The 23,484-nt window shown below is 44.7% G+C and overlaps 1 protein-coding gene and 1 non-coding gene across 20 annotated transcripts in view; one reads left to right on the forward strand and one right to left on the reverse strand.

Moving 5' to 3' along the window:
- The window catches only part of LIMCH1 (LIM and calponin homology domains 1), a 348,017-nt gene that overhangs the window by 288,109 nt on the left and 36,424 nt on the right, over positions 1-23,484 (forward strand). For all 19 annotated transcript variants that reach the window (XM_043871027.1, XM_043871031.1, XM_043871033.1 and 16 more), the window contains 5 exons: positions 1,859-1,894; positions 6,788-6,914; positions 8,414-8,571; positions 8,776-9,184; positions 13,127-13,345. In XM_043871027.1, coding sequence (XP_043726962.1) covers positions 1,859-1,894; positions 6,788-6,914; positions 8,414-8,571; positions 8,776-9,184; positions 13,127-13,345 — 949 coding nt within the window. The remainder of the gene's footprint in view (positions 1-1,858; positions 1,895-6,787; positions 6,915-8,413; positions 8,572-8,775; positions 9,185-13,126; positions 13,346-23,484) is intronic.
- Positions 10,754-10,825, reverse strand: TRNAC-GCA. Its single transcript has one exon. It is a non-coding gene; the product is annotated as a tRNA-Cys (tRNA).

The raw sequence follows: 23,484 nt of genomic DNA on the forward strand, positions 1-23,484 counted from the left end.
TGTAGAAGCAATTTAAATTCTAATGTATCCTGCATGCAACAACATAGCTGAACCTCATAAACGAAATGTGCTAATAAGGAAGCCAGACTCAGAAGAGTACATACTATATATGATTCTATACACACAGCACAAAGCTCAATGCCGATTTGTGGTTTGTGAAGATTCATCAAGATGTGTGTGTGTGTGGTCTGTGCACTTTCTGTATGTATAGTTTACTTCAATAAAACATCAATTAAAATATTCAAACCAACACAAAAACACCAACTATCGATTGATCATTTCTAGATTAACCATCCATTAGGAATAACTTCTCTGCTTACTTCCATAGATAATTTAGAGAACACTATATTCAACTGCCTATTCCAGTAGGCCTACTAGTGAACTGGGAAACATTTATCCAGGCTTCAGAATCAACACTGTTAATTCTGGGTGGAATTTACACTGTTCGTGTACTCTTTCTTGATGTGAAGGAATTCATCTGCCTCCATGTGGAGATGGTTTTGGAAAACTGAATGTATTAAGTCAAACTTCAGCACCTTCTAAAACTATCCCCCAGAGAAACAGAAAATGGGTCTTACTTCCAGAAGAAAAACATCCACAAACGCTTTCCTTTTCTTGCTTTTGGCCATTTCAACTGAAACCCTTATTAGTCTTTCACTAGTGTGGTTGCCCTCACTGTGCGTGAAAATAGTTATTAATGAATTCATACTGTTACAGGGTAATAAAGGCATCAGAGAGAAGGGTGTCTGTGTGTGTACACCAATGTGTTTGGGGTTTTTTCTCTAAGATCATAGGAAGAGATCTTTAGAAATTACTCCCTTCCCCCTACATTGTTGTGAAACTGAACATCGGATCAGGTAGTTTTTGCTGAAAACCCCCGAATTTAATTTTTTGGACTGAAAGCCTGGCATTTTTTTCTTTGCTCAAACAAGTCTTTGTCCACCATCAGAATGCATGAATAAATTGCCTTTCAGGGCATAGGTAAGAACCTTCTCTTAAAATTCCCCTTTCCAGAAATAGTCACTTGTGGGAGCTCCTTTTTTTAAATGCACTTAAATATGCCCTTGTAATATTCTAGTATTTTTTCTAATTTGACCTTTTTCTTTGTTTTATCAGATACATTAAAACTTAAAATGCCCATATTAAAGAAGGTACAACTTTGTAGCTATAAATAATCAGAAGAATATAAAAGATGGTTAAAAAAAAAAACAACTTTGCTTTTTCAAGTTATGGAATATCATCCACCTCTGGTTTTGATTAAGGCTGCCAGTTTTCTAGGAATTGTGGTTTTTGTCAAATGCATGCGGAAGGCACTGATTGGGGTTCTGGTTGGAGTTCTGGTTTGCTTTCAGAAAACTTCAGAAACACTCTTTGATGTTATTTGTGCAAATGCATTAACACATCAGGGAAAGGGTCAGTAAGCGTGTGCTTCTATGCTGGGTGTCCATTACAGCCCATTACTCTACACAGAAAGGCAAAAACCGGTTCAACCATTTGTGAATGACCGTAATACACATTTGGTTTTTTCAAAGCTGTCTTCTCTAAACATTGTGGGTTGCACCTAAGCCTTTTTGTGTTTATATTGAACGATTTCTTTCTTTGTGGGTAACATGGAGAGGTATTTTTATTTCCCCTTTGGGTTTTCCTACAAATTTCGCATTCTTCAGAAATGTCAACTTTGCTTTCATTTTTAGCCATTAGTGAATATTGTTAATTGTATAATGACACTTCTCTTCCAGTATGATCAGCAAAAAAGGTTTGGCACGTATACCTTTCACTTGTAGTTTTTATTTCCAGCTTGGTTACAGTGTTAACCTTCTGTCTTGCCAATCCTCTAATTTTGGATTTGGTCTTATAGATACGGACCGAGAACTCCTGTGTCTGACGACGCAGAGTAAGTTGTTTTGTATTCATAGGAATACATTAATTATAGCCTAAACTGCATGCTTCCAGTACTCACCACTAATTGAAACGCAGTTGATGTAACAGTGGACTGAAGAGCTAACTGACTCTTCTCTGCAGCCTCAGAGAAGCCCTTGAAATTGGAATGCAAAACATATGTTCGGTGCAGGAGAGATGAATGAAAAAGCCACTTAAGCATGATTCTAATACGCAGCTGCTGCTTAAAACTTAACATTTGCTTTTCATAGATGGGGCATGTGAAAGTTGTTCTTGTTAGGGTTTGGAAGTTGGAACCTCTTCTGAACCATGGAATTGTTAAAAGGCTCTTCTGTGCTTTGCATTGAATCCTTGATATGTGAAGGCTTAGCCGTGCAGCAGTCATTCTCAAAGACACATTTTTTTTTTTAAGCTAAGAAAATAAATTCTAAACCACTAATGACAGATTCAGAAGCCCAAGTTCCTCCCAGGTTGGAGTAATATAAACGGCGGGATGCTGAGCCCAAAACACTGGGGTTTCGTTCATGTTCTGTGGCACAGCCAGGGGTCAAGATGTACAACATGACTTGGGTTGCCTCTCCTTGGTTTCCGCTCCACCCAGAGATGCATTGCCCGTCCCCAATCTCACATCCAAGTTTGAGAAGAATCTACTCTCTCCCATCTGTGACCACATTGACTCCATTTCAAAAACAGATTCCCCATAGGCAGAGCATTCTGAAACTGATAGCCAAGACAGTTTTCTTTGCGGAAGGCTAGCTTGCTCAGATTTAAGAAACATGGTCAATGTCTCACTGCAACACCAATGGCCCGCTAAGCCTGATGTCTGTCCTCTAGGAGAGGTGTTTTGTGGCCTTGTGGGAGTCTAGGCCATTCTAAGAATGAACCCCAACATTCCCCCTGCTTGTCTTCCTGGCCTGAGCCATAGTTTCGAGTCACCGAGTGAGGAATCCGAGTAACAGTGTAGAACAAATATCATTTCCACCAGTAACTGCAATCAGGCCACACTATTGACTGTATTTGAATTGTGCTTTTTCCCATGTTTGTGTTCAAGATGTCAGCTTAGTCTGCACTTTTAGCTCTAAGCAGTCTGACTCGAGTGCCAAGGAGATCAGTTTCCGATGTGTGATGTATGATTGCTTTGTGGCCTGACACACGGAACATTCATGTCTCAGAACTAAATTCAGCCGGAGCTTGACTGACTGCATGGAGTTAAGTAGTCTATAAAACTGAGCCCTGGTTATTGCTTTTAAAATCTACAGTGGCAGTATTTAACATTCACTGAAAGGAGGATTATATAAGATTGATAGGCAAAACACTACTTTGATTTGGTTAGCAAAAACATTTTGATAGAATGGATTTACTCTTCATCATTGCAAAGCTGCTGTGCAATTTGCCTAATACAGATCTCTCAAAAACCCTGAAAGCTGAAAGAAAAGGAGCTACATTAAAGAGCTTTTGAATGCTGCCTGTACTTAAATATGAAACCTCACCCACAGGAAAAGTAAATGATTTTTTAAACCAAGTGGGGGTGCAGGCTTTTCTAAATTTACCAAAAAAAAAAAAAAAAGCAGCTTGTGATCCAGGAAGAGTATAAGGAGCTTCTTTTCCAGGGGTCTTATCTAGGAACATCTAAAGGGCTGAATTTCTTTCTTGGAATAGACAATTTATATGAAATCAAGTGGGTAATAAAAAAAATTTATGTCAGGAGTTTTTTTTTTTTAAATAGAAATTTATAATATGTTTCATTCCCCGCCCCTCCTATCTCCTGTTTTCAGAATCTTTACAGACAACTATTGGCACAGGCTCTATTTATTCATAATTGACACATTCTTAAAATGCAGCCCAATCAAAAAAAGATGTGCCCTTTAAGGAGAATGCGGGTCAGGGGCAGACCTACCACACAGGCAAACAGAAATTTCCGCCTCCTGGCAAGCCAAGAATGTTTCCATGGATTTAGTTTCACCTTCTTGCCCTTCTCTTCACTTCCACATACCTCCTCTCCCAATGGTCCCCACCATGGAGCCTGGAAGCTGACAGCCAGAGGCCATTTTGCTCCTAATTCCCTTACCTCAGGCTTGGTCCAGAAACAATTTCCAGGCTCCCCTGGAGGTCCTTTAATCCTGGCCCTAAGAAATGCCAACCCACTGCAGGGAGAGGCTCCTGGGCGCTGCGGCCAGGGGCCCTGTTCCCCACCGCCCAAGAGCACGGCCTGTCACGCTGAGCAGCACAGGTTTGGTGCAAGTCCTGTTAATGTTGTGGAGCCGAGACCTCTCCAGGGTCCCCCGATGTGTTATGGTCTACTAAGTCGCTTCAGTCTCCCGACTCTTTGCGACTTTATGGACTGTAGCCCGCCAGGCGCCTCTGTCCATGGGATTCTCCAGGCAAGAATACTGGAGTGGGTTGCCATGCCCTCCTCCAGGGAACCTTCCCGACCCAGGGATGGAACCCACATCTCTTACGTCTCCTGCATTGGCGGGCAGGTTCTTCACCACTAGCACCACCAGGGTCCCCCACCCCATCCCTCGACATGTACTTCTTCATTTTGGAGGCTGAGTGCAATCTCTGAATGAGGGAACATTTTCTGAATGGTGACTTAGCTCATTTTCTGTCTATTATCAGTCCTTAGCTTGCTTCCTTTTTTGAAATGGTTTAAAGGTATTGCTCATAGTTTTATTATTTCTCTTTTGCTGGTGTTGCTTTTAAAAGAAAAAAAAATTCTCTAACCACACACAAAAAAAAGTACTTCCTGGTACAGGAGAAGGCAGACAAGAGTTTTTATTTCACTAACCAGCTTTTGGCCACATTTGGGGATAAGACCTTGGGACAGAAGAGGGCCATTCCGAAGGCCTTGCTCCCCCCCGCTCCACACCAATCAAGTGTGATAAGCAGTTCTCAAATCCTGGAGAAGCCTGCCATTTTCTTACTGGGGTCGCAGAAGAAGACTTTGCCCTATGGCCATCAGTGTGACCTAAACCAAAATTCTGCCCTTTAAAAATTACAGATGGCAAAGTTGAAGGAAAGGACCTCCTTTCTCTCCCATAATCTGCCAGCTATTTAGTAGATTACAATAGAGTCCCAGCTGAGAGGGGTTTATGTCCTCTAAGACCATCACAAAGCCTATAAATTGCCTTGAAAGAGAAACAGGCTAAATTTGATACATGTACAGTTAAGTTTTTGGTTTTTTTTTTTTAACTCTGAAAAGGAAGATGGGATGAGTTTGGGTCCCTTTCTGGAAGGGTTGTTTGAGGGCATTATGATCCATGAAGTTTAAAAACCATGGACTAGACTTTTCTACCTAACTCTGCAAATTCCTAAATTTTCCGTTCACCACATGAATAAGCAGCATAAAGTAGGTGACAAATCGCAGTCGACAGTTTACCTCCCAGGAAGGCGCAGTTTCCACAAGCGGCACTGTGGCCTGGGTTTGTGGACAGCTCCACGCAGCAGTCTGCCACATCCATGCAGATAGAAGCCCTGGATCAAAGAAAGTCCTACGCAGCCGGATTATTAGAACCAGAGTAAAGTACCGTCTTCAGTTTTCACTCTCTGTGGTCAGACCCAAACTGTCCAACATCTAAAGACACGGGAGAGGCACTCATGCGTTCATAGTGGAGTCGACGGAAATGAACGTGGGCAGCCATTGCTTTGGGGTCGTCTTCTCCTTCCAGAGAGCTGCCTGCTGAGGAACCCCTGGCATCCAGCGATGCTGCTGCTGGGCTTTGTCTGGCCATGGGGGAGCTATTTTGGACATCACTGATGATGTCTGGGATTAGTTAGTGTCTTGGTGCATGGCTCTTCTTTTTTTGTGTGTTAAGCTGGCTTCAAAAATGGACTGTCAGAGTCTTCTGTTCTTAAAGGGCCCTCCACTTGTTGGGCACTTTATCACCCCCTTGGTCCCAGAGCTAGTCATTTCTTTGAGAGGAAAGGAAAAAAAAAAAAGGAAGATTTTGCTTTGGTTTTTATTTCTGTTTTCATCTTGCTGCTTCAGCTTTCACTGTAACAAAGGTCTATAATAAGCATTGCAGAAAAGGCCCTATGGTCTTACCCAACATTTAATAGGCTCCTGCAGAATGTATCAATTACATGAACAGCCTAAAGGTTCTTAAAATTTGCTTTCCAAATCCTTTTGCTTTTAAAAGAGTAGGGTATAAAGTATACACTGATTTTTATATTTTGCCCTTAACCTTATCATAAAATACCTTATTTTCTTGATTTCAACATGCCATCAGCATACTACAGATTTACAGTTTTACAGGACATAGAAATAAACCACAACAAACATATGTATCATTTGTGCATAGTTGTTGGATGCATCCAAAATTCAGAAAATACAACATGAAAAAGTGGTACCTTAGATTGAGGCTGTATATCACTTTTTAAATGGAGAAATTGCCGGTTAATGAAGAAAGCATTTAAGCCAGTCCTGCACAAAGAAGCATTTACTGCAATTAAATTTTCACTCCAGGGGACGCCATCCTCCTTCCCCACAAATTCTCTCCAAGTTATACATGTTAATGCTCTTCATTTTATTTTCTAATACATTTATAAGTGAGACCAGCTCAGAGCTTCAAATACCTTTTCAAGCCTCTTAGTTTAAACATATTATCTTGGCTCCCAACATGTAACATTAATTGACTGATTCAGCCATCACTGAAGACAAAGATGGTCACATTTTGGCTTCTGCTTCAAAAGAAGAGCTGAGGCTCCTAGCATGCCCGCTGCTGCCGGCCGAGGGAGGAACCGATCGCGGACCGCGTGGCTGCCTTAGGCTGCGGAGGGGAAGGGGCAGGTTTCCGCGCGCGGTAGCGCCCCCGCGCGGCGGGCGCCGCAGCGCGCGGAGCTGGGAGGTCCTCACCTCCGTCCGCGCCTCTGCTCTCTCCACGCGCAGGAGCACGAGTATGTTCGACATGCGGTGCGAGGAGGACACCGCGGTGCAGCCGCACAGCAGGGCCCGCCAGGAGCAGCTGCAGCTGATCAACAGCCAGCTGCGGGAAGAGGATGACAGATGGCAGGATGTGAGTGCTGGGGCCAGGGCCCTGGGCGGTGGGGAGACTGCGCTGCCCGCTGGGCCAGAGGCCCTGGGGAGCGGAGGACCAGACTCAGATCGGGTGGGAGCCTCGGGCTGGAAAGCCGTGCAGAAGGGGCGGGGTGGCGGAGAAGACTTCAAAGGGTGAGCACCGCCCATGTGGGAATTAAGGCAAGGACCCTTGCTGAGGCTTGGCCAGAAAGCAGAGGGGCGCGGGCGGGAGGCAGCTAGCATGGGATGCCAAATCAAGCATGCACTGTTTTCTGAGTTTGTATGTTTGGAGTTGATAATAATGCACATGATGACAACGATGATAACTGCCCACGTGGAAAGCATGCCGGTAACAGGTACTGTCCTGAGAGCCTTGCGGTGAATCGTTCCTCAATCCTCTCAGTAACTCAGCGTGCTCGCCACTGTAGATGTTACTGTGCTCAGTCCCACAGAGGGGCCCCAGAGCAGTGAAGTAACTTGTCCAGAGTCACACAGCTAGTGAGTAAGAGATCAGGGATGGCTCCAGGGCCTGATGGGGGCCTTGGGATTGTCTGTGTGCTGAGAGCAGAGAGCTAGGGCAGGAGAGGAGCTCGAAGCTCGGTATGAAACGGGGGGAGTGGACTATTTCATCTCATCCTCACAGAGCGCTCTGAGGTAGTCACTGCAGATTTGACTCTACCTTTAGTCAATTAGTGAACTATCCCAAAGTCGATCAATTGCGGTAACGATTATGTCTATGAGATATCAAGCGCTTACTGTGTGCCTGGCACCGGAACTTCGATACCTCATTTCACCCTCATAACAAGCTTGCCAGCGTAGGTATCATTATCATTTCTCTTTTGGAGATGAGGAAACCAGGGTACAGAGAGGCTAAGAAGCATGCTTGAGATTCCAAAGCATGGAAGAGATGGAGCTGGGATTCTTTCCCACAGCCACATGCCTACCTGTCTGACTCCAGAATCCTAACTTTCTCATTAGGCTCTAATTGCCCATAGGATTTGTGGTGAGGTTGTCATAAAGATCAGATGACTTAGGACATACAGAACTATTGGTTCTGCAAGACCCCAAAACCAATTGTTTCTCTGCTTTTTCTTCCTTCCCTGAGGGAATTTGTGTAGGTCTGTGGCTAATTCCTACCATTCTATTGTCAGCGAGTCCATTCACAATGCAGAGGTCATAAATAGCAAGAAATGAAGTTTCTTACAATATCCTGTGAGACAATACTTTAACATTTGACAAATGACACGGAATACAGTAGCAAATTTTACGTTACCATGTTTTACAAAATGTGCTGCCCTGCTCTGCATAATGTAGAATATCTGATAATGTAGAATATCTGCCTTCAAGATATTCCTGTTCCAACCAAACTTACACTGGATCGTAGAGGAATGTCTTAGCCTGGCCTACAGTCAGCACTCGCTAAACCCTTAAGTGTAGAAATGGAATTACATGCAACTCTGAAGGAGAGTGTTCTGTCTCCCTCTCCCTCCCCCATAGGACCTGGCTCGTTGGAAGAGCCGTAGAAGAAGTGCTTCTCAGGACTTAATCAGAAAAGAGGAAGAAAGGAAAAAAATGGAGAAGTTACTGGCTGGAGAGGATGGGACAAGGGAACGAAGGAAAAGCATAAAAACCTACAGAGAAATCGTCCAAGAAAAGTGGGTTCTTTCTGTTGTTTAATGTACAGTATTATTTAGATGTGCTTTTTCTAAAACTTGTCAGTCATCTCAAAGGCTCTGACACTATTATTACACACCCTGTTTGGTCTCTTCAGCTCTACGTTGGGTCCTACCAAGGTCCTCTTTGCAATTCCTGTGACTGTTGACTCTCTTCTTGCTTCCCCTCCCATGTCTACCCTTTAGAGAGCGCAGAGAGAGGGAGTTGCATGAAGCATATAAGAATGCACGGACCCAGGAGGAGGCAGAGGGTATCCTTCAGCAGTATATCGAGAGATTCACCATCAGTGAAGCTGTTCTTGAACGCTTGGAGATGCCAAAAATCCTGGAAAGAAGCCATTCAACAGAGCCAAACTTATCCTGCTTCCTCAGCGACCCCAGCCCCATGAAATACCTGCGGCAGCAGTCACTGCCTCCGCCCAAGTTCACTGCCACTGTGGAAACCACCATCGCTCGTCCCAGCGTTCTGGATGCCAGCATGTCAGCAGGCAGTGGGTCTCCGAGCAAAACTGTCTCTCCCAAAGCAGTGCCTATGCTGACGCCCAAGCCTTACTCCCAGCCCAAAAACTCTCAAGAGGTTCTGAAGACCTTCAAGGTAGGATGAGTTCTTTAAGGGTAGAACCAAAACTGAACTCCTGGGGGAATCACTGAGAAGAAGCATCTTATCTCAGGAAGATGCAGTTGTTCTTATCAAACAAAAGCAAACGCGTTAACATGTACAGTTATGAAGTTTGTGTGTCTCTGAGATTTGGTTTGCAAATAATTCAGGGATTGATGATTCTTCTCAATTCCTATTTTTCATACTAATGGGCTTGAATGAGATTGGTGGTTGAGTCACCTCCCTGAGCAAAAGGTCTATTTCATAGTTTGACATGCTGAGTGACTGAACATGCATGCGTGCATGATGGTATGGTATCTCTGTGGCAGTCGGAACAGACCCCAATTTAGCAGCACCCTAGGTATCTTCATTTATCTGGAGGTATTGAAAATGCCTCAAAACAAACTTTTAATGACCTTTAGTGTAAATAGAGGTGTATACCACTACCTCTGTATATACCTCTGACATCATAACTGAAAAGATGCTACCACTGGGGAAAAAATGGTAATATAAGAAATGCATGGGATATACTTGGTATTCAAATGAGACAGATTTTTTTTTTAATTTTAGGTGGGAAGAAACTATGTTATTTTGGAGGTGGGGGGGTGCCAATGAATGTGTAAAATAGTGTTCCAGAACCACAGAACCTATGGCAGACAAACATCTTTTTTTCTTCCTCAAATCCTCGTATTTTTCCTCACATCAGGAGGAAGTACTCATCCTTCATCCCACGCGAGGTTGACTACAAAGAAAAATCAGTTTTCCTTGTCCCTGCACACCACATGGGCCCATCATAGAACACAGAGGTGGAAGTCCTCGGTAGCAGACCCAGACATGTGACTGTAAAGAGAGTTTGCTAAGCTAAACTAACGGAGCACTGTGTGTGTGTATCTTCCGATTGAAGTTCAGAGGGAACCAAGCCGTATTTCTAACTTTCTTAGCATCTTTCTTAGCTTAACTCTGAGTGTATCTCTGAAATCTGTGTCTTAGGCCTTGATCAAACGAAAGAAAAACGTCCTTTCCGTCTCATCTAGGTCGGATGGAGATGGTTATCCCTCCAAGGGCAACCGCTGTGCGTGTGTTCACAGCTGCATCCTAAGAGCCTGGTGTCTGTGCCCAGGCACTCGGCAAGTGCCTGTTGAATAAACACATGAATTTTTCCTGAGAAGATGAGACACTCATCGTGCAGACTGGCGCACACACAGATACACATGCAGTCGCATGTGGTCGGCAGGCTGCCTAAGTACCGTAGCAACTCTCCTCCTCCCGGGGCCCACGACCATCAACTGTCTGATAGCTTCTCATGAAGGATGGTTTGATATTTTGGTGGCCGAGAACAGGGACAGGGAATACATGTATTTAACTTGGTGTCCAAGGAATGTGATCAGTGAATCTAGATGTCCATTTCCTTTCCTTTACATAAACTGTACAAAAGTAAGTGAAGTCACTCAGTCATGTCCCGACTCTTTGCGACCCCATGGACTGTAGCCCAGCAGGCTTCTCTGTCCATGGGATTCTCCAGGCAAGAATACTGGAGTGGGTTGCCATTTCCTTCTCCAGGGGATCTTCCCAACCCAGGGATCGAACCTGGGTCTCCTGCACTGCAGGCAGACACTTTAACCTCTGAGCCACCAGGGAAGCGAAACAGTACAATGTGATCATTTAAACAGCAGATGTAGGATAGATGACTTCATGGCAAGACCCTGAGAAAACCCAGTTCCTTCTGCTGTGGCAAGACAGGGTGGAGGCTTCAGGGGAGGTAGAAGGAGGAGCTTGGATAGAGGTCCTTCTAGAGCTGGAGCTCACCAGGGAGCCCTCAGCTCACTGTAGGTGCTGACGGCTGTCGGCCCTGTTCACAGCCCCGCCATCCAACGGGTGAGCGCGCTCGTGGTCAAAGGTGGGGTGTGAATGGGCATTTGCTAGAGACGACACCAGAACCAGAGCTCAGATGTGTGTGCGCGCGTGTGTGTGCGTGTATGCGTGCATCCGTGTACACGTATGCATGCGTGCATGCACGCGTGCGTGTGTGTGCGCATGTATTTTCTTGTGGGGAGAAGGTGGGCGTGGGAGGCGGGGAATGCAGGCTCAGTTTCTTAGCACAACAGATTTAAGAGCGAAAGAAGACAAGTGTCAATAAAAGGAAGTAGCAGAAAAATGGTTCAAGGCCCTGTATTCAAACTGACAGTTACCCCCTATGGCTAGGTTATGAAAGTGATTTAGTGGTTTGGAATCAGCATTCTTTTTTTAAAAAGCTGAGGTAAGATAGAATATGTTTAAAAACAGTATAGTGCACAACATATGAAAAGGTAAATATTAATTGTTAAACTCCATTTCAGTTATCTTTGTGTGTGTGCTCAGTTGTGATTTAAATTTTGTGGATCACAGACAGTAGACAAAACACCAAATTAAGGTAAATTATCTATAACTAGTATCTGCCCTTCTATTATTCTTTTTAAAAGATTTTAGAAGGTTTAGTAATAAGAATAGCTAATATTTACATACATAAATATGCCAGATACTGTTCTAAATTCTGTGCATATATTAACACATAAATAATACCAGCATCATTCCGTTCAGTTCAGTTCAGTTCAGCCGCTCAGTCGTGTCCGACTCTTTGCGACCCCATGAACCGCAGCACGCCAGGCCTCCCTGTCCATCACAAACTCCCAGAGTTTACTCAAACTCACATCCATCGAGTCGGTGATGCCATCCAGCCGTCTCATCCTCTGTCGTCTCCTGCTCCTCCTGCCCCCAATCCCTCCCAGCATCAGGGTCTTTTCCAATGAGTCAGCTCTTCACATGAGGTGGCCAAGGTATAGGAGTTTCAGCTTCAGCATCAGTCCTTCCAATGAACACCCAGGTCTGATCTCCTTCAGCATCACTAAGGAGATACTATTATCATAGAAAGGAGGAAACTGAGGATCACATGGCTGTTAAGTGGTGAAGCCGGAACTCAGGTTGTCTCACTGCAGGGCTTCCTCTCAGGACCACTCTACATACTGTCAGACTTGAAAGAGATTTCCAGGTACCTAAATAAGTCAGACTAACGACCCTCAATCCTTGTTTCTTGCTCCCACCACCGTCCCTAGACATGGGGGCAAAACAAAGATATTGTAATGTGCATGGCCTCTTTGTCTTGAGAAAAACTGAGACGGTTAAATTAACTAGAAATAGGAATTTACTGTGGGGTTCCCCAGGTGGCTCTGGATAAGGAATCCGCCTGCAATGCAGGAGACGAGGGTTCGATCCCTGGGTTGGAAGATGCCCTGGAGGAGGGCATGGCAACCCACTCCAGGATTCTTGCCTGGAGCATCCCCATGGGCAGAGGAGCCTGGTGGGCTACAGTCCACGGGGTCACACAGAGTCAGACATGACTGAGTGACTGAGCGTGCACGCACGCACGCTCACAGGAATTCACTGTCACATAGTAACTCCCCGGGTTCCCTGCCCTCCATGATGGCTCCCAAAAACTTTTCATTGCCCTCGACCATAACAGAATAACCTGTGAAATATTCCTGATTTAAGATGAGCTCCACCTAGTTTATATGTTTATTAGGAAAAAAAATCTCAAAATTGTGAAATAGCAGTCCCAGAACTTACATGAAAAATTACTGGAACCCAAATATGCGACGTGTATTTATACCTAAGATCCCTTAATTTTCTATACTACGAAATAAAAGCAGAACCCCAGTAAGTTGAGCATGAAATATAATCTAACATGAAGTGATCTGAGAAGGCAGACCACCTTTTAAAGAAGTCCTCAAAGATGGCATTTAAGGGAGCCCTGCTTTCTAGACTGATGGAAGCATGTAAGAGAACTTATTCTTTGTTAGAATGTGATTGTTAAATGCTAATGGTTTAAGATGATTCTGAATATGTGACTTTGTTATAATTATTCACTGGGGAATAGCATGTTCTTGTTCATCCTGGTTTTTACAGGTAGATGGGAAAGTCACCATGAATGGAGAGACGACTCATGGTGATGAGGAGGAGAAGGAAAGAGAGTGTCCCACGGCGGCACTTACCCCCTCGTTGACCAAATCCCAGATGTTTGAAGGTGTGGCCAGAGTGCATGGGTCCCCTGTGGAGCTGAAACAGGACAGCAGCAGCATTGAGATCAACATAAAGAAGCCAAGTTCTCTTCCCCAAGAGCTGACAGTAAGAAGCAAACTTTTTTTTTCCCTCTTTTTGAAATAATTTATTTGTTAAAAAAATAAGTAGGTCCTGACAACGATCATTTCTTTCTAGGTGAGTATATTCGTTTGCTAGGGCTGCCGTAACGAAGTATCACAAACTAAGTGGCCTGCACAACAGACAGTCCTGCCAGTTGTATCATAGTCCTGCTGGCTGGAAGTCCAAAGTCAAGGCGTTGTCAAGGCTGGTTCCTTCTGGCGTCTGGGGTGGCCTGCTGGCAGTCTCTGGCATTCTTGGCCCTGTGGGTGTACCACCCCGATCTCTGCCTTCGTGTTCACATGGCACTCTCCCTGTATGTTGTCTATGTCCAGATCTCCCCGTTTTTATAAGGGCACAGGTCATACTGGTTTAGGGCTCCCCTCCCGTATGATTCAAGTGGTAAAGAATCTGCCTGCTAATGCAGGCGATGCAGGTTCAATCCGTGGGTCAGGAAGATTCCCTGGGGAAGGAAATAGCAACCCACTCCAGTATTCTTGCCTGGGAAATTCCAAGGACAGAGGAGCCTCGTGGGCTATAGTCCACACGGTTGCAAAGAGTCAGACAAGACTGAGCAGGCGCATGCCGTGCCACTTCAGTATGATCTCATCTTAATTTAACGACATCTGCAAAAGTCCTGTGTCCAACACGGTCACATTCTGAGATGCCGGAGGTGAGGACGTCCACGTATATACTTGAGGATGGACACAGATCAGCCCCTGGGCTTCCATGGTGGCTCAGACAGTGAAGAATCCACCTGCTAATGCAGGAGATGTGGGTTCAGTCCCTGTGTGGGGAAGATCCCCTGGAGAAGGGAATGGCAACGCACTCCAGTATTCTTGCCTGGAGAATTCCATGGACAGAGGAGCCTGGTGGACTACAGTCCACGGGGTCACAAAGAGTCGGACACGACTGAGCAACTAATGTTAACTAACAGTTATGCCGTAGCAGAGGAGGGTAGCAGAAGGTGATATATTGTGAGTGGAAAACTGTCTTGTCCCTCCGTGATTGGTGTCTAGAGTCTTAAAAAAAGAAGCAGATCTCTAAGGACTGTCCTGGCAGTCCATGGTTAAGACTCCATGCTTGTAATGCAGAGGGCACAGTCTCCATCCCTGGTCAGGTAACGAGGATCCCACATGCTTGCCACACAGTGCGGCCATAAAACAAGAAAAGGAAATATCTGAAATACCTTCCTTTCGGTTTATTCAACCTCATCAGACTCGCTAAAGTAATATGAAAATTACTGGGGCCATCAGAATGTGGCTTTCCATCCTTGACAATATGCATAAAAGAGTCTTTTTTACTAGCTTTTTTAGAAACTCATTAAAAACCACATTAATTTTTTCTTGGTTTAGCCCCTGAAATCCAGAGTAATTGTAATTGCTAACGAACGGTCAAGCTGAGAAATGTAGGGTAATTCAAGAAGAGCAGACGAGAGAACTCAAAATAACGTTAGATTTGCCTCTTTGGAGTATAAAACATCAAGAAGAGCACGCTTTTCTGCTGAGCTCTCTCTCCAGGGTTCATGCTGGTTTTGCTGATCAGACGGAAACTGTTACTACATGGATGCAGCCTGGCTTTTGGGATAGAATCTGGACTCTGTTCAACCTCAATTTGTCCTCACCAGAGGCTGGTTTCTGAGATTTTAATTTATCATGTTTGGGTTGGAATTATCAAGGTGAGGGGGTTGGTGGGTGGGCAGCTGTCAAGATTTTTTCCCCCAGCACCTGGAAAGGTTTGGTTCAGAGGGAAACTTGTCTTCCAGCTTCAGGGCTAAATTAAATGACCCAGCTAGCTAAACCCACCCGGAGGACTAGATATTATTTTTCTTATCTCCAGGATTTGTCTTTTGAAGAATAAAATATGTTTTCTCAGAGGAGTTGAGAGGATGTAATTCTTCCCTGCAGTGCTCAAGCCCTAGAAAGAGATTCAAATTGGAATAGACCAAAATAACTTCCTCACCATGGCAACGTGTTTGCTGGTCTCTAGGAGCAAGGCTTTTGTGATCTGGGCGGAGGCTGAATTCCCTCCACCTGGAATTTATTTCCACTATTCATTTGCATCAATGTGACCGCCTCTGAAGAGTTCTCACCGGTTATCGTGAGAGGGAATGTTGAGTTTTGCTAGAAGTGTGGGAACTTTGCTGGCTGAGTATAACATGAACTTACGCTCTTAAATTTAAATGAGAAGCTCCCCCCAGATTAATTGGACATTACAGTGGTGGGATTGCTTTTCTGGGGCAGTTAGTAATTCTGCTCTTGTTTCTCTTTTGCTTCACTTTTAATGGTGAGTGTTTCCTAAAAGTGCTTAGTCACTCAGTTGTGTCCGACTCTTTCATGACCACATGGACTGTATCCTGCCAGGCTCCTCTGTCTGTGAGATTTCTCAGGCAAGAATACTGGAGTGGGCTTCTATCTCCTTCTCTGAGAGATCCTTCTGGACCAGAGATTAAACCCACGTCTCCTACATTGGCAGGTAGATTCTTTACCACTGAGCCACTTGGGAAGCCTGTTTCCTAAGTTCCCTTCATCAATGCCTTTCCATGACTCATTCTGGTTCCTGTGTCTGTCAGGCCACAGGCCCTTTGCACATGCTATTGAGCAGCTCTCTGTTCCTGTTTTTTGGAGAAGCAGCAGTGTAGGAGCCACGCTGATCCCATAACAGAGGCACCCAGGGCTTAGTCAGGCGCAGTAGATTAATTATATGAACAAATCCCAAGGCTCTACAGTCAGGCATGTGTACATTTTCTACCTTTATACTTCTGCCCTCTGACTATTTTGTGGTCAGTTTAACAGGTTACCCTGCCCTTGACCGGATAGATTTTTTTTCCCAACAGAAGGTAAAGGAAAAATTGAATAAACCAGATAGTATAAGGCCTAAACTTCCTACACCAACTAATCTCTCTTGTTCAAAGCTTCTAACCCTTTGGGGAAGAAAGCTTTACTCATCCTGTATGGAATCATAAACAGAAGAGAAGGGAGTTTTGTTTGTTGGTTTTGGGGTTTTACTAAACCTCCCTCAAAAAATTACTCATTCTTAGTAATTACTTATTTTCTTATTTTTACAGTGAGCAACACAAAAAGAAAATAGCCTATTCCCTCTTACTGCCAGGCATTTAATAGTCATTATCCTGCCACTTTAATAGTCGTTATCCTGCTTCACTTGCTAATGGCAAAGAGAAGATGGATTGAACATCACAGTTGGTTACATTGTCCCAAAAGTATCTTGTTTCAAGAGAGACAAAATTAGATGATCTGAAAGAAATCCTGTTATTTCAGGAGTTTATACAGTATAACCAGCAAAGTACCCAACAAAATGTGGCCTTGTGGACTTTTTTCTGGAAACCATCCTGACCCTGGGAAGCCTCAGGATGAAGGTCTCAACTCGTGGAAGAGCCTGAGAGCCTCTTACTCAGGAAAAATCTGCCTAGTTAGGAGTGAGCTCTAGTTCATTAAACCATAGTGGTTCTGAAGAGGCTATAGCATTTATTTACCTTGTTTCCTGGTGGCTCAGTCCGTAAAGAGTCTGTCTGCAGTGCATAAGACCTGAGTTGATTGATTCCCCTGGAGAAGGAAATGACAGCCCACTCCAGTATTCCTGCCTGGAAAATCCCATGGACAGAGGAGCCTGGGGGCTACAGTCCAGGGGGTCACAACAGTCGGACACAACTTAGAGCTAAACGACCTCCTAGTACTTTATCTCTTGAATTAGCTCTGACAGGGGTATTACATTATTTTCTGGGTAGATAACTCCGTGTATATACCTATTAGGCTACAAGCCAAGTTGTTATAGCTGCCCTACATGAAATCTTGGCTAAAACACACTTCATACGCGCTTATAATTTATGACACATAAAGTTTTCCATTCAGCATATGTTATCCTAAGAGGTATTTTGAAAGAATCTCTTCTCCAGTAAACCTACTCCTCATTTTCCTTCCTTCTCCATATTCCAAGAAAAGCACTTCTTGACTGCGTTTCAGCCAGGATATTCCCACTGAGACGGTAGAATTCATTGGTCATGACAAAAAATATGGTGACCAGCTTAAAACAGGGGACTGCACTTCACAGCCTCCCGGGGCTTTTTACCAGCTTGGACTTGACTTGCTGTTTCTAATTCATTTGCCCTGCTCTGTGGGGCTGTCAAAGGAATAGTGTTCTTCCTTTTAAATAGTGTCTTTCTTCCCAAAACTGCATTCCCCACAGATACACTCTTTACAGAGGAGTAGCCTCCCCCACCACTAAAATGTCACAGTTCCTTCAGGGCGAGCTGGAACCATTCAAAGGGCATAGCAGTAGTAGGCAGGAGCATTAATTAGGACCAGGAGGCCAGGCAGTGGAGAAGGGCGGCCGCTGGGCTCCAGTGGGCAAGTGGGCACAAGACTGCTTCTTGGGTCAGCATGACCACCTTTGTGTATTATGTCATCCCTTCCGTTTCCTTCTACCTCATCTTTCTTGTTTGAAACTCTCAGGACCATGGACTCTTAGTTTAGAAATAGATCCTAGATTAAGTTTGGCTTGTTATTAATTTTTAAATACTCTGGTTCTATCAGTTGATACGAACAAACTCCAGGTCACGTTCAGTTGAATCACCTTTAAGGTGAACAAGCTGCGATAGCCGTTGTCATGCCAGGGGCTGCCTGTTACCTGGTCAGCATGAATGAATGAATGACCTGCTTTGTGCCCAGCTTTTAAAGAAATGCTTGTATGTATTTGTTTATCTTTGGATCTCCTGGGTCTGCGTTGCTGCCCAGGCTTTCTCTCGTTGCGGAGAGCTGGGGCCCCTCTCTCGCTGCGGCACGCAGGCCTCTCGTGATGGCGGCTCCTCTCGTTGCGGAGCACAGGCTCCAAGCCGTGTGGGCTGCAGTGATCATGGACGTGGGCTCAGTCGTCGTGGCTCCAGGCTCTAGAGCGTAGGCTCAGTAGCTGTGGTCCACAGGCTTCATTGCTCTGCCGCATGTGGGATCTTCCCAGCTCAGAGACTGAACCTGTGTCTCCTGCGTTGGCAGGCAGATTCTTTACCACTGAGCCACCAGGCCAATCCCTGCGCCCAACTTTTGAAATAGAAAAAAAAAGACTCATAAACTCGCCATGAAAGCAATGAACGTAAAGCAACTGGGAAAGTGTAGAAGATAGTATTTAACGAAGTGCTAGATGATAGGGATACAGCGGCAGCAATAGGGAGAGAAGACTGGAGGGATATAAGGTGGCAGAGAAAAGGTAAGATCAGTATCGGTCAGGGTTAGTCTAGGTGGGGAGGTTTCACATGAGACATTGATTTTGAAATTGGTGGCATTTGCATTGGAGTTGGGGGGGAGACAGACTGTCTTCCATATTGGGACTATCAGAAGCACAGGCATGGACAGCGTGGGCCTCCACAAGAGGACCGCAGAGGGATCACAGGGCGAAGAGCTGATGGAAGTACCTAGGCGCTGAACATGCAGCCAGAGAGGCTGGGGTTCCCGTGGCCCCTCCCGGCTATCCCCGAGATATTTCCCAGTGGAAATCTGACTCTCACTTTATTTTTTGAATTTAAAAACACTGGCTTCTCTAAGAAAATCATATTGCAGCATGAATACTGGGCTCTTAGAATCCAGGACTGGAAAAGAGTTTGGAAGATCTTCTAATCTAAGGTCTTACAGAGAAATGTCTCAAAAGATGTTCTATGTCTCCCTTAAAGATAGTTCATTATTTTCTTGGCCCATTGTGAATGATTGAATTCTTACTTACCATTGAATCTCTTCCCGTCTTGATGGTGCCAAAAATGACCCTTTCTTAAAAGACCTTAAGTACCCCATGCACTGAGTCAAAGCTCAAACCACACCTGAACCTCAGTTTATATTTAAAATAAGGATGGTAATAGTATAGGCCCCTGATGGTTATCATGAGAATTCATGTGGATAGGGCACTTAGTATGATGCCACAGCGGCTCACAGAGGTGCCCTTAAGTTAGTTTAAACATCATCATTCAACAAACGGGAGAAAGAAAGTTACCATATATTCTTCATAAGCCTGGAAGGGTGATGGGTACAAAGTTTTTCAGGTTAAAGTCAAGTCATCAAAATCACCATCCTAAGCAGATGTGAATCTCAAACACATGAGGCGAGTTCCTTGTCGGCTTCCAACTCAGCCCGCCAGTAGCTTCAGCTGCCAGTCTCTAGGAGACTTGCAGAGCTGAACCGCTTTTTCCAAAAGACGATTGCCCTGGCAGGTGTTCACTGGCTTCTTCCTGCAGCTCTTTTTTGCTTCTCCTGTTATTCACTCTTTCCCAAGTCTGGCTTCCTCTGCCCCCGAGACTCCCAGGACTCCCACCACGTCAGTGCCCTCTTGACAGCTCATCCCACCCCCCACCCCCCCGCAGGCGGGCACCCTCCCGCCAGACCGGTGGCAGTTCTGCCTCACGGACCAACTGCCAGCCTCAGCTCTCAGGTATCCAAACGACGTCATCTGGGTTTCTCAAACTAGGAAACAAGATAGATCTGTTATTTCCACCGTGACAAAGCTCTTGGCCTTCTGGAAAATTCAGTACTTCACTACTGTTTTCTGATCCAGGAAAACAGACAATCAGATCTTTCTTGAAACATTTCATTTTGCAGTGAGAGCAGGGTGAAGGCATTTGAGTAGGTGCTGTTTGCCTTAAACTGTGACCAACTGCAGATTCCTTTTAGATGTCAAATGTCACAAATATTTCTCCAGAAGCTGTTTTTCTCCATCTAGAAGTAATTGCAAGAGCTTAGATTTAAAGCTCTTTTTAAGTCATTAAGGTTATTAGGGTATAGAAGTGTTTCCAGGCTTCTAGAAAGTATACATTAGGGACAATTAAAAAAAAAAAAAATCAAACCTAGCCCATCTGACCTGGATAATTTTTCGTCTGGAACTTTTAAAGCAAAGAGAAAAAGTTTAACGAATGGAAAGGCTGATTGTCCATGTAGATCTTCTTTCGTCCAGTAAAAATAGATCTTTGGTAACATAAAAGCGAAAGGGGAAAACACATGCATGGCATATGTGGCACCTGGGTCCTGGTGCCAAGACATAAATAAACTGATTTTCCAGGCTTATGTCCAGATAAATTATTCAAGACTGGAGCCGGGAAATCCATCAGAGTCGCTGAATAGGAGCTCAGGGAGGGACCATCTTGGACATCACATCTTCTGACACATGGAGGATGCATGGCTGTTCCAAGCTCCGGTACCTCTTCTGTCCTAGAAAGAGGACCACTCAAGCCCTGGGTCTCAGGACCATCCTTCCCCCACTGCCTTGTATTTCCAGTTCTTTCTGCAGAGCTGCTCTCTGGGCTGGTCCTCCAGTAAGCTTCTTGTTAAAACAAGCAGGTAAATCTGTGGCCAGACCTTGTCCCTCTCAAGCCAGGAAGCCGCCACCTCCCACCCGTGGCCGCAGGGCTCCGTCTGACACAAGAGCCAGCTTGGAGGCTGTGTCAGTCAAGGGGAAGCCAGCTGCTGGCTTAGGCTCCTGGAACCTTCCGTGCTCTCATTCATTCGTGTCCAGGGAATCTGGTTTTATTTACTTGTTTCCATCCTTGAGACCGGAGAAGGCAATGACACCCCACTCTAGTCTTCTTGCCTGGAAAATCCCATGGACGGAGGAGCCTGATAGGCTGCAGTCCATGGGGTCGTGAAGAGTCGGACACGACTGAGTGACTTCACTTTCACTTTTCACTTTTATGCATTGGAGAAGGAAATGGCAACCCACTGCAGTATTCTTGCCTGGAAAATCCCAGGGATGGGGTCACACAGAGTCGGACACAACTAAAGTGACTTAGCAGTAGCATCCTTGAGACAGTTTTACCAATTGGAGAAGGGAAGGCTTCTCCTCTGTTCAGCTGGACCCAAAGGAAAGTGTGGGTCATAAAACACAGTTTCCAGCCAGGCAGGTGTGTTTCAGGCAAGTCTGAGTCTACCAGCACTGGTTAAAACTGTCCATTTTGGACTCATTTCCTTTGAAGTAATGATGTGAGTACAACATTAACAAGCCTTCAGGATGGAGTATCCCGGCAGGAGTTAAACTGGCTTTGGGGATCTCCCTTGAGAACAGAGGGCTTCCCTCGTGGCTCAGGCCTTAAAGAATCTGCCTGTAATGCAAGAGACCCGGATTTGATCCCAGGGTCAGGAAGATCTCCTGCAGAAGGAAATGGCAATCCACTCCAGTATTCTTGCCTAGAGAATTCCATGGACAGAGGAGCCTGGCAAGCTATAGTCCATGTGTTCACAAAGAATCAGACACAACTGAAAGACTAACCCATCTTGAGTACCTATAGTCTGTCTACATGTATATATATATATGTATAATATATATATTGCAGAATTTGGAAAACTATAAAGAAAATATAAACTACCGATTACTCCAGCCACTCAGAAATTAAGATTCTTTAAAAATATGTCCTTCTCTTTTTCTCAGTGTATATAAAATATTTTATGGGGCTCATAATTCAAAATGTGTTGCAATTTGCTTTTTCTCTTAATTTATCCTGAATATTTTGTTAGTAATAGCCTGATTTTTATGACTAATATGCATTTAAACCAAGCTTGAGAGTATAAATCCCATAAATAATGCATCTCACATTTGCTTCCCTGACATGGATTGCATGTCTGCTCTGCGCCAGATGCTGTGCTGGGACCTCCCCCACTCAGAACCTGGACTGAATGAAAAGCCCTGAGACAAGGTGATGGCTGGGAGTGGTTCAGTCCCAAGCCACCCTGGGAAGTGGAGGGTTGGCTAAACTGCCCCCCTTTTCTGAGAGGTTCCAGAGAGTTCTCATCTTTTGCATAATAAATAGGTGAGAGGTAGAATGAAAAGAACAAGGTAGAATGGATGAGAAGGAAAAGATGTGGAAAAGGCAGTTTGAATCATTTTAGCAATAAACTTGAGACTCTCCGGTTCTGGATTGCTTCTTATGGGTCAACACCTTTTAATGTGCGTGCGTGCTAAGTCGCTTCAGTTATGTGTGACTCTGTGTGATCCCATGGACTGACGCCCTCCAGGCTCCTCTGTCCATGGGATGCTCCAGGCAAGAATACTGGAGTGGGTTGCCATGCCCTCCTCCACGGGATCTTCCCGACCTAGGGATGGAACCCACTAAATACCTGGGGACAACTTTGACGTGGGTGTGACTCCAGGCCCAGATGACAGAGAATCGAGGTGGCCAGCACAGGGCAGGGCCCCCACCTCCCCTGCCTGCTAGTTGAGTGGCCCCAGGTAAGTCACCTTGCCTGCTGGGCCTTAGCTTCCTCATCTGTATAAAGGGAAGCATACTTTTAGATACCTCTATACGCTTGCTCTGAGGACCACAGAAGGTAATCCATGTCAAGTGCTGACACATGGAAAATCCAGTAAATGTTGACTGTGGCTACAGCGACAAGAGTGTGGAATCTTTAAAGCACCATTTTAAGGGAAGATAAATCGGGTCATCTGAGAGTTCAGTGTTTGAGTGTGAAGCCACATAGAATTGCATCCAGCAATGTGAGCATTCTTTTCTATATATTTATTTATTTATTGGCCTGCATGGGGTCTTAGTTGTGGCATGCTGGATCTTCGATCTTCACTGCAGCATGCGAACTCTTAGTTGCAGCATGTGGGTGGGATCTAGTTCCCTGACCAGGGCTTGAACCTGGGCGCCCCCTGCATTGGGAGTGCAGAGTCTCAGCCACTGGATCACCAGGGAATCCCCACGTAAGCATTCTTGAAAGTCAAAGTTCTGCGTTAGTCACGAATAAGTAAAATATTAGTGCGGTACGGTGTGCTCGTAAAATAACCCTTAGTGAAGAAGTGCTTGAGGACTTTGTGTCCTTTGCATCATAGCATCACAAGTTGTATCTAAAGGTCTTCATGGATTATCTTATTTCATTGATTCCAAGGGGCGTATTTGCCACGTTTGAGCATCTCTAAGTCAGAGTATGTCTTATTGATGTAAGATACATCTAATTTTTTAGATTCCACATATAACTGACATCATGCAATATTTGTCTTTCTGTGCCTGGCTTATTTCATTCAGCATGATGTTCTCCAGATTCATCCATATTGTCACAAATGGCAGGATTTTCTTCTTTTTTATGGCTCAATAATGTCCCACTATATATGTGTGTATAATATTAATGTTTGTGTACATATACAAA

The sequence above is a fragment of the Cervus elaphus genome, chromosome 17, assembly GCF_910594005.1.
Source record: "Cervus elaphus chromosome 17, mCerEla1.1, whole genome shotgun sequence".
In the NCBI taxonomy this organism is placed as follows: Eukaryota; Metazoa; Chordata; class Mammalia; order Artiodactyla; family Cervidae; genus Cervus; species Cervus elaphus.